General features: G+C 43.2%; 1 protein-coding gene across 1 annotated transcript; it reads right to left on the bottom strand.

Annotated features, from left to right (window-relative positions):
- Positions 1–2,305: 2,305 nt before the first annotated feature.
- Positions 2,306–5,135, bottom strand: LOC119359797 (probable polygalacturonase At3g15720). Its single transcript, XM_037625883.1, has 9 exons — positions 5,021–5,135; positions 4,699–4,845; positions 4,452–4,589; positions 4,177–4,341; positions 3,973–3,993; positions 3,160–3,449; positions 2,948–3,056; positions 2,746–2,859; positions 2,306–2,641 (listed from the first exon to the last, which is right to left on the bottom strand). Exons 1-9 carry the CDS (start codon positions 5,021–5,023, stop codon positions 2,420–2,422), a joined length of 1,209 nt encoding a protein of 402 aa, XP_037481780.1. The 5' UTR covers positions 5,024–5,135; the 3' UTR covers positions 2,306–2,419.
- Between the last annotated feature and the right edge of the window lie 6,538 nt (positions 5,136–11,673).

The following is an 11,673-nucleotide window of genomic DNA, read 5'->3' as shown; positions in this document are numbered from 1 at the left end:
CCTGCTTTGTTGATTACAAAAAATGTCAACGCCTCCTCGCTGTGTGGAAAGCAGAGACCAACTGAGGTGAAATTATATGATATGCAGAGGTGGCAGCATGGTGCCCTTGGTTAGGCACTGTAAACTGGAGGCTCCTGAGTCTTCAGGGTAACTAATTTATGGATGGGCTTTCGTGCAGAAGACCAGAGAGCTTGGACGGGGCGCTGTGTCGTTGACAATTTGTCGCGCCAGCGCTTTGGGCGAAACGATAATCGCCGGCGGAAAATTTTCAGCACGAAGTTCTGGCTGAAGAACCTTGGTCCGCGTTGCATATATCTGACAAGTGACAAGTCTAGTGCTCTGCAGGGTCGTTGCTTGCCTTGTGTTAGTCGTTTTCAATTGCCGCACGCGCATTTGAGAGCTTTGCTGTACTACCCACAACAGTAGCACAGCATGATTTAGTGTTGTCAGAGCAAAAGAGCCGCTGTGCTCCGTCGTCAGGTTCGAGTCCATTTAACAAGGGAACGAACTGAAGTTCAGGCTGATATATCCATGTTTGCAGATCTAAAGTTCTGAACAAGCCCTTCATCCATTACGAGTTTCAGTTGGTGATCTAAGCTTGGGCGGACGTGTGGATCGATGTAGAGATACGATATGTTCTTTTCTTCTTTTTTTGGGTTCTGTCATTAATTGGGGAGAAAAATATGTAGTTTCATGGGCATGGAAGTTGCCTAGACAGTGATAGTCTGATAGATCGCCTTCGACGGCTAGCCAAGTGCAATCCCCAGAAAGTACTGCCGCAGTTTTCACTTTGCAGGTCAACTGGTGGCAATGGCGTGGCCGGCGCCCGGCGGCTTCGTGCTGTGACCTGAGTGCCGGCGGATACAGGGGACTAATATTGTTTTTTTAGTCCATATATACAGGGGACTAGTATGTATCGCCTGTAGCGAGCGCTCGCTCACAGGGCCGAAAATGGGCCAGGCCCGGTACTGGTGCACACCTTTTGTTTTAGAATTTCTGGAGACCAACTAAGCCTCGCAAGGGTCCCTTTTGTGGTATGTGAGCGTACCAAGTGGTGCGTCCAGCCGCCGTCGCCAGTCTGAATTTTTTTCTGTTCACATTAGATTTTTTTTCCTTTTTTGGCCTTTAGGTTTTTGCTTGGTTTTCCTAGGTTTAGGAAAAGCTTTTTTTATTTTTTTGTGAAGTACAACTGTAATCTTGAAAATGAAAGAAAAACTATGGTTTTACAAGAAGCACATATTTGCTTCTCATGGAAGCACATATTTGCTTCCGTGAGAAGTACAACTGTGGTTCTCAAAAAAAAGTGCGCCCAAGAGAAGTATAGATTTGCTTTCGCGAGAAACACATTTGTGTGTTTTTTAAAAATCTTCTTCCATGAGAAATCACATATTTGCTCCCACGCTATACTTCTCGGGAAAAGAAAGTTCGTGCTTCTCGAAAAGTGGAAAAAGGTGAAAAACCATAACTATGCTTCCGGGCTCTGGTTTTTTCTCTTTCGTCTTTTTTATTTGTTTTTTGGTTGATGTTATTTTTTTATCAGATTTGTTTTTATTTGGTATTTGGTTTTTTCGGTTGCTGGTTTTTCATGAATCTTTTGGGTCAAAACCTATTAACATGGGAAGTTTTGAGGAGCTCAAAGCGAGAAATCCAACCATCAAAACGGTTCAAGATTAGGACACATGGTTCAAGAGATAAAATGTACTCCCTCCGTCCGGAAATACTTGTCATCAAAATAAATAAAATGAGATGAATCTAGATGTATTTTAGTTCTAGATACATCCCCTTTTATCCATTTTGATGACAAGTATTTTCGGACGAAGAGAGTATTGAATAAATGTGTCTACTGAAAAGGAGAAATTCCCAGATGCGCTACTTGCAACCACCTAAGAAGGTGGGGGATGACTTTTGCAAAGGGGCAACCCTTAACTAGTTATTTCTGTTCTCTAAAAAAACTAGTTATCTCCGAATTCCCCCATCTCGCTCACTTAGTAAGTCTCATCGAGATGATGTCATCCATGTGCTCGGGCCTGATTCTCTTTCATTGTTATTTGTCGTAGCCTTGCCTTTTTTTTCTTTAATCGACTGGCCTCATTTTCATGCCTGTGTTTGTTTTTCCTATTTTTGGCTAGGCCTTCGATTTTGTGGATCGTGTTTTTCTAGCAGAAGAGGTCGTCCAAGAAATAGGGGCATTCCAGAAGTCAGAAGTTCAGCCGATTTGCAATTTTTAAGGGCTGTAGACATATTCCTTGCGAAGATTCACAATTTTCTCCAGAATTTTTGAAACATTTTGAACAGATTTTTTTGAAATTGGAGCATGGGAACATGTGGGAGATGGCATCACCGGACACTCTCTCCAAATGCACTGCTAAACCCTGGGCTGGGTATTATTACATTATGTATTTTTTTTCTGTTACATACATTATCTAAGGCAAGGGATCTTGGGGTAGACATATCCGGAGGTGTCCCCTTGCGCGTTCTGGCAGAGGGCCAGGGCTTCTCCGTACGGAAATGTGATCGCCACGGAGTTGACGTGGATGTTGGTGCAGCTGCGGCTCTCGCTGCAGACGAACTCGACGGCCGTCCTGTACCTCGAAGTCCCCTTGAGGTTCGTGTACGTTATGTTGCTCACCGCCACCGCCCCCTACGGCAAATTATGATCCCCAGAAGAAGACGCACAAACATTAGCACTAGCTGCTCCACACGTACACAGATAGTCCAACAGTTAATGAACACATGCACTACTACCATGTTTGGGACGTGGTAGGGGTCTGCGTAGAACTGGTTGATGACCACAGGATTGTCCACGTTGGTGAAGTTTATGTTGGTGAAGGAGATGGATCTCGCGTAACCTTTCCCACCCTGCAGTGCGAAGAAACAGTGTAATCACCCGGAAGTTAGTAAGAGAAGGCCGGTTTCAGCTTGGTTTCATGGCACCTCAGTACTGTACCTGCCACGTCTTGATCCTTGCTCCACTCAAGGTATTGATGAAGTGGACGTTTTTTACGTCGATGTACTCCACGGATTCGGTTGCTCCCTTCTTGCCAAGGCTCCCCACACTAGCCAAGAAACACAATCACGTCATTTTACTCCTCTTCTTGGAGTGCATGGTAAATAGAAAATGCAGATGGAAGAAGCCTCCTTATTGTAACCCTTTGTTACCTTACAGCACGGCCGGGGCCGCAGACGATTCCGTCCACGGTGACGAATCGGCTCCCGGGGCCGATGGAGACGCATTCGCCGCCGGTGCCCATGGTCGATCTGGTGACGCGGACGTCTTCGCTCTGGTCGATGTGCACGCCGTCGGTGTTGGGGCTGTCCCAGGGCGCGGTGGTGGTCAGCTGCGTCAGGTGGACCTTGCTGCTCTGGCTGACGGCAATATGCATCTGCGGGCTGTTCTTGCTGCTGAATTTGCTCAGCTCCACGTCGGTGCAGTTCATGACCACCAAGGCCTGTACGATCCATGCGGTGGCACGCAGTACGCAATGAGGTTACATGCATGTTGATTTGCGAATGCTAATTATCTAGACACTATACGGGAAATACACTTGTGTTCCTGGTTGTATATGCACCCTATATGAGGATTTTTTAAAATATTTAAAAAGTCAAAATAGCTAAGAACTATTTTGACAAAAAACTTGACTTAATTTTGCACTAGAATATAATTTTCCATGAAAAAAAACAAAAGTTGACCTCACAGCAAAAAAGACAAAATTTATTTGCTATTATAGGTCACTATTCACACTATTTTAGCCAAAAATTTGTCTTTTTTTGAAAAGAAGTCAAAGGGAAAATTTCTTTTTATGAATTTTTTCTCACTAGTACAATAGAAGGTCAAGTTTATTTCAAAAATATTTTCAGGAATTTTTGACTTTTTGTTGAATTACTAATTTTTTTCTCATATAGTGTGTAGGTGTCCCCATAAACCACAAATCCGCCTCCGACACTATACTTGCTTTACACGTTTGTACTAACCGTCGGCGCCTTATATATGTCCTGAAAGAAAAGAACAATAACAGGTGAGTGAAAACTGATAAATGCTTCGCCTTGAAGAAAAGATAGACAATTAAATACACTTTCTCTCAGACGAAGATTTGACAAATGAATCTAAAGGCACAAATGCACGGAGGAATTAAAAGATTTTCGTTCTTTCTTGCAAGAGGTGAGTTGGGCTCTCACACCGTAGCGGTTGCATTGATCGCTCCACCACCACGACCGGCCTCTGCCGTCGAGCAAGCCGGTGCTGCCGCCGGTAACCGTGAGCCCCTGGACCTGGTAGAACATCATCCAATATTTCTGCCCGCTCCATGCGCCCGGCGGTGGCGCCGTAATCGTGCCCATGACCTACGACAGTCAAAGCAAGGGCAGCAGATTTCCTGACCGTCAGATGAAGCCACGCAAACCACGGCCCAGATCTAAGAGCAGATCAGGAAAGACGGACGGTGCATGCGTGCCTGGACGGTAATTCTGGTGGAGGCGCAGGGCCCGCTGAATCTGGCGGGGCCGACGAGGAAGGACTTGCCCGCCGGTAAGAGCAGCGACGCCGACGAGCCTCTGGCGCCGCACGCCGCGCTCCATGCGTCTATGAACGCCTTCGCACGCAGGACAGATAGTCAACACACATCCGGCCGTCACGTATGCGTGAGCTATATCGATCGAGAGCGCAACGTCAACTCGGGCGTCGCGCGCGTGCGTACGTACCTTGGTGTCGTCCGTGGTGCCGTCGCCTCGAGCACCGTAGTCCTTGACGTTGAACACGCCGTCCGCCTCGCCGGCGGCGGCAACGAGCACACTACGCCACGCGAGGGCAGCGAGGAGCAGGGTGGCCGTGCGGATGCCGATGATGCCCTGCAAGAGTAATTAGTAAGCACGTCTCACGCGGACGCACCTGCATTTATCGCCAATTCACCAGCACGTACGTACTAGTTGTTATTACTACTCTATAAACTACAGATGAATCTGACCATAGAGTGTGTGCACTAATCTAGTTATTTGATATTGCTTAGACGACATTAGTACGTACCATCTGTGTAGGTCTCGTAAGGTCGGTGACTCGTGCAATGTCTCCACTCTCGCTGCAGTCTCTGAGTGGAATCAAGTGCCAAGCTCTGTTCGATCCTAAAATGTTTTCCTGTGGGGGTATATATATGGTACGCCGGAGAAGCGTCGAAAATGGGGGCGGCACCTTTTCATCATTTATTTTTTTGAAAGAGGCGGCACTGTTTGTTTTGGTGTTGAAGATTGCCAAAGCGGTGTTGAAGCCACATGGCATTTTGCTAGATCATGTATCTGTCAACACCCACCAGTACCAGATGGTTCCTTCATCGTGTTCTCGCGCCGAAGAAATGAAGATCGATGGAGTGACGTGTACGTTTGCCTAGCAAAAAAAAAAAGAGATATACGTTCGACCACGCAGATATAATGCTTAATCATTCCAAATTGAATGTGTAAACAATTTCGGTGCACTTTTAATGCCTATATCTTAGTAGCCTGGTTGTACCGGGAGTATTATCACTAGTAGAAAACGGGGCTTTGGTTCGGGCCTGGCTAGCCCATTAGTCTCGGTTCAGTCACGAACCGGGACCCATGGGAGTACATGTCCCGGTTCGTGAGTCCGGGGGCTGGCCTGGGCCTCGTGGGCATTGGTTCCGGTTCGTCTGGACCCATTTGTCTCAGTTTCAGCCACAAACCGGGACAAATGAGCTGCCTATATATATCCCATCGCCGCAGCAGAGCACTCCACAGTGCTCTGTTTTTTCTGGCCGGCAAGGGGAGGGCATTTGGGTGCTCTAGCTCACCTCCTATGCACATGAGATGTTCGATGAAATGACCGAGCCACACTAGTTAAGCTTTCTCCTCTCGAAGCTCGACCTCCAAACTCCATTTTCCCCGAGATTTGCATAGGTTTAGCGGTCCGTCACGTCTCATCCCTGTCTTCACCGCCGTCGATCGCCTGTGTCGATCTCGTCGCCGGCACCACCGTGGTGAGCCTCTTGTTCTTATCTTCTTTCTAAAAGAAAACATATTCTTACTTTAGATAGATACTTGTCTAATTTTCTTACTATTACTATTGCTTGTTATAATATAGTGTGATGGTTTTGGTAACCGCCCCCGTCGGCCCTCGTCCTGGCTATGATTCAGATGTGGTATATATTATCTTTTTATAACTATTTGGTTCATTTATTGTTTATGACAATTATGCCGACCAATGTGACATAGATTTTATTTATCTAGGAGGTAGTTGAACCAGAAATTCCAACCGACCCTATTGTCGATAGGTTAAATTTAGTTGAACAAGAAAACAATTACTTGAAGGAAAAAATTAAAAAAAATTGAGGAGGAGAAGATGATATTGGAGTTGCATATTGCGGATGTCGTCGATGATCACAAGATCAAGATGGATGCAATGCGGTTGAAGATGAGAAAGATTACGAAATATGCCATTCATATCGAGGCTTGGTATCATTATACCGTTGGATCAATTGTTACCTTGGTTGTGTGATAATGATCGCATTTGTTGTTGCATTGAAATGTTTTAAATAGTTTCAATGTATGGTTTAAGTAGATGCTCTGGAGAGCTATATGTTGTTCAATTTGAACTATATATGTACTTTGGTTTTAATGTGATGATGAACTTTTATTAATTTGGTCATTTATCTATCCATGTGAATCTGTAATGGTTTTTGACACACATAATTATATATAATGCAAGCAGATGAACCGGCAATGGATGTACGATGACAGACACACATAATTATGTTTCTCGAAGTGGCTGAGGCAAACAAGCAGAATGGTTAAATGAAAAAATAACAAATGAAGTCAGAAATGGTTGAAAATTGATGATGTGGCTTTGAATGGTGCATTATGAACACACAAAAGTCTGGAGTTCAAATAAGTTCAAAAAAATGAAATCCCTTTGTAACAGATGAGTTTGAAACCCTGATACTTCGAAAGAGATTGTGCATTTTGTACACGAAGTGCATCTAGTTTTTGCCGTAACCATCTCTACTTCTTAGCACATGCTATATGGGTGAAATGATGATACCATGCCAACTTTCAACCTCTTCAGAGTTCATTTGTAGTGGTTTTCAATTTCAAGGTCATTTAGTGCAAAAAGAATGAACTAATAGAAAAAATAATGAACTAGAAAACTTTTATGAAACTCTGATAGAAAAAATAATAAACTAAAAGAATGAACTAGAAAACTTTAATGAAACTCTAATAGAAAAAACAATGAACTAGAAAACTTTAATGAAACTCTAATAGCAAAAGGAATCAACTAAAAAGCTTTCATAAACCTCTAGTATTATTAAAACTAAAATTACATAAAATTTATACAACTAAAATTATCAAAGTATTTTTTGTTCAAAACATTATAAGCAAAAAGAATTTTCATAAATAACTTTTTTTGTTAGAAACTTTAATAGCAAAAAGAATTATCATAAAAAAATTGTTAGAAACTAAAATATAAAAAATGTTTTTGAATATAATGATAAAACACTGTAATATTAAATAACAGGAAAAAGAATCACTCCAAAATCTATTTTATAGTAAAGTTAATCACAAACTAGTGATTCACACAAATTTCAAAGAATTCAAATTTAAACTATTCAAATTGGAAAACTAATGGCACTAACAGAAAGTTTATTATTTTTATTACCTAAAATCAAAAAGAATCACTAAAAAACAGTAAGTATTTTATTTTTATAGTAAAGTTAATCACAAACTAGTGATTCACACAAATTTCAAAGAATTCAAATTTAAACTATTCAAATTAGAAAACTAATGGCACTAACAGAAAGTTTATTATTTTTATTACCTAAAATCAAAAAGAATCGCTAAAAAACAGTACGTATTTTATTTTTATAGTAAAGTTAATCACAAACTAGTGATTCACACAAATTTCAAATAATTCAAATTTAAACTATTCAAATTGGAAAACCAATGGCACTAACAGAAAGTTTATTATTTTTATTACCTAAAATAAAAAACAATCATTGAAAGACAGTAAGTATTTTATTTTTATAGTAAAGTTAATCACAAACTAGTGATTCACATAAATTTCAAAGAATTCAAATTTAAACTATTCAAATTGGAAAACTAATGGCACTAACAAAAAGTTTATTATTTTTATTACCTAAAATCAAAAAGAATCACTGAAAAACAGCAAGTATTTTATTTTTATAGTAAAGTTAATCACAAAGTAGTGACTCACACAAATTTCAAAGAATTCAAATTTAAACTATTCAAATTGGAAAACTAATGGCACTAACAGAAAGTTTATTATTTTTATTACCTAAAATCAAAAAGAATCACTGAAAAATAGTAAGTATTTTGTTGTAAATAAAAACAAAATAAAATAAATAAAGCAACAAAGATAATAAAAAAACTGGAAAAAATTAAAAATGCCACCTACTGGGCCACCACGGCGTGAATACGACTAGAAACCCACCCATGGACCAGGATTCAGGCCTGCATTAGGCCCAGTAGGCCCACAGGCAGATAAAAGTGACTTTAGGTCTGTAAGCCTGCATTAGAGAGGAGTTCGAAGTGGTCAGCGCAGCAACGCTTATAAACCACTATCGAAGCCTCTCGGCTAGCGAGGTGGGACTAAACATCCCACCACACCGCGACAGTTCCAGCACAAGACCATTGATCCTGGTTCGTGGCTCGAACAGGGACGAAAGGGGGCCTTTGGTCCCGCTTCGTGGCACCAACTGGAACCAATGCCACCCCTTTAGTCCCGGTTGGTGCCACCAACCGGGACCCCCCGCCCTTTGGGCTGCTGAAAAGAGACCTTTGGTCCCGGTTGGTGGCACCAACTGGGACTAAAGGGGGCATTGGTCCCGGTTGGTGGCACGAACCGGGACCAATGCTTCGTGTATATAAGCAAGACTTGTGAAAATTTCCATTTCTCATCTCGCAGTTGCCGCCCCGACGACATCGACGCTGCCAGGCTGCCGCCCCCGACCGCCGTCTCCGTCGTCGCCGTCACCCCTACCCCGGCCTCGCCGTACCCTGCACCGACCTCGACGCGCCCTGCCCCGACCTTGCCGTCGCCGAGCCCTGCCCCGACCTCGCCGCCGCTCGCCTGCACTATGAGCCTCACCACGACATTCCCCCTCCTCTCCCCCTTCCTCCCGCGCCCCAACGCCGCCGCCGCCCGCCCCGACGTCGCCGACGAAGGCCCTGTTCACATATATAGATTTTTTTGTTCATATTGTAGTAGTAGATGATGACGATGATGATGTATGTATGTTCATATGCAAAAGTTCGGATTTTTTTCTGTTCATAGAATTTTTTTGGTGATATTATTGTAGAATATGCAAATGTTTGTATGTTCATATGCAAAGAATATGTCATTTTTTATAGAATTTTAATGATTTTTTTCTGTCGTAATTTTGTTCATAGAATTTTTATTTTTTTTCATTGTAATTTTGTTCATAGAATTTTTATTGTTTTTTTTCTGTTGTAATTTTGTTCATAAAGTTTTAGGATGAAAAAAAGATGAAGAAAAGAAAGGGAGGAGGAGAAGTTTCGTTTAGTTTTAGGATTATTTTAGTTTATGTTTAGTTTAGGAAGAAGGAAAAGAAAAAGGAGAAGAAGAGGAGAGGAAGAAGAGGAGAAATAAATAAGAAGATGAAAAAAGGGAAAAAAGAGAAGAAGAATATTCTATTTTTTCTTCTTCTCCTCTATTCCTTTCTTCTTCTCCTTTTTTCTTCTTCTTTTTTTCTTCGATCTTCTCATCTTTTTATTTCTTCTTCGTCGTCTTATTTTTTATCGGGTATGTCGTTGTCGATATACCCCCTCCCGATAACTTCAATACAAGGGGGGGGGGTCGATATACCCCCTCCCCGATAACATTATTTTCCCATGTATGTATGTCGTCTTGTCGATATAATCCCCTCCCGAATAACTTCGACATGAGGGGCGGTCGATATATATACCCGCTCTCGACCGTGATAACTTATACCACAAGAGCACCCCCCCGACCCTCTCGCTCGACCAAAACTCTCGACCGTGATAACTTAGACACCCAAACCCTAGAAAAAAACGATGTCGGTCTCCTACCCCCTCCCGCGCCCCTACCCGACAAACTCTCTCGAGGTCAACCAAATTTAACAAGTTAAAAGAGTGTTGTCGTCGAGGCCACCCAAACCCTTGAAGCGTTGCCGAGGCCACCCAAACCCTAGAGAAGCGTCGAGGCCACTAATATGATTCCTTATTGTGATTAGCTAGCTAGTTCTACGTTTGCCACTAATATATCCATCTGTCATGTTTGAATAATAATTTCCATGTTGTAAATATTTGCAGAAACTATGGAGCACCCCCGAGACGAAGAAACAGAAGCGATGTTGGGGGACATAATCGCAGCCGGAAGTGATGCCGTCATGTCGTTTCTCAATGAAACCGATGGTCTGGAAGGACAGTGTGAAGAAGCAGACTACGATGATCGAACAATGGAGGAGGAAGGACATGATTATGATGGCTCTGGTGACCGAATGCCGGTGGAAGGACACCTTGATGACGGCTCCGGTGACCAAATGCCGGTGGAAGAAGGACACCGTGATGACGACTCCGGTGACCGAACGGAGTCCGGCCAGGTATATATATTAATTAAGCATGTGCTGACTATAGCTAATTGATGCATTAATTGTTTTTGGTATGTACACATATTAATTAATAACTCTCATCTTTCTTCTTTTTTCTAGCCCTCCGGATCGAGCACATCTTCGGTAAAGAGACGAGGCCCAAAGAAAAAGTTGCGCTCGGATGAAAGGTTTGAGATCACAGCAATCGCACGTGATGGCCAACCGATTGAACCATCTGGACAAAGGAAGCATTTGCTGCTCAGTGTGGGGTTCTTGTTAGGGACAAGATCCCGATCAGCATCCACCAGTGGTATAAGCCGGCTAAAGATGACCCTGAGGTGTCTTATGTCAATGATATGCAGAAAGATGATCTTTGGACCGCGTTGAAGGCAAATTTCACCCTACCGCCAGAGGAGGATCTGGAGAAGCCAGTTAAAGAGCAATTGATCAAGTCTCGTGATCTTAAGAAGATGGCATAACTATTCAGGAGGTGGAAGAATGAGCTGAAAACAACGTTTGTCGACAAAGAAGAGACACCAGAATTCACCGGCCGGTATGAGAAGATCAGAGATCAGTGGGATGAATTTGTGGCCCACAAGACATCGGGCAAGAGTAAGAAGATGTCAGCGACAAATAAGAAAAATGCTGTGAAGAAGAAGCTTCACCATCGCACGGGGTCAGGTGGCTACCTCAAAGCCCAACCGTTGTGGGTCAAGGCTGAGAATGACCTGCTTGATAAAGGGGTCAAACCAGAGACATTGAACTGGCCAGACCGTTGCCGGACTTGGTTCTTCAGGGTTGGCGGAACCTTAGACCCTGTATCAGGGAAGTGCCGTTGGACGAACGAGCAACTGTGAATACCCGTCACGAGCAACTGCAGTATATCGATGCAGCGCAACAAGGGACATTCGTTCTAGACAGAGAGAACGGCGAGCTCACAATTGCCCTTGGGAATCCTGAGCACCCTGGACGGACACGAGGCACGCCAGGCTCCGTTCGTGGAAGGCTGGGTTTCTGGACGTAGGCGGTTACAAATGCCAGGAGAGGAGGAAGAAAGTGGAGTAGACCCAAATGCAGGCGCTGC

The sequence above is a fragment of the Triticum dicoccoides genome, chromosome 2A, assembly GCF_002162155.2.
Source record: "Triticum dicoccoides isolate Atlit2015 ecotype Zavitan chromosome 2A, WEW_v2.0, whole genome shotgun sequence".
Lineage (NCBI taxonomy): Eukaryota > Viridiplantae > Streptophyta > Magnoliopsida > Poales > Poaceae > Triticum > Triticum dicoccoides.
Note: the sequence above shows the minus strand (reverse complement) of the source record. Positions and strands in the feature narration are given on the sequence as shown.

Bases quoted from the DNA above. Each gene is read 5' to 3' on its own strand.
- LOC119359797 (XM_037625883.1), bottom strand. The intron at 3,994-4,176 runs GTGAGAGCCCAA...CTTTTCTTTCAG, and splicing joins ATCAATGCAACCGCTACGGT to GACATATATAAGGCGCCGAC. The intron at 3,450-3,972 runs GTTAGTACAAAC...TGGATCGTACAG, and splicing joins ACATATATAAGGCGCCGACG to GCCTTGGTGGTCATGAACTG.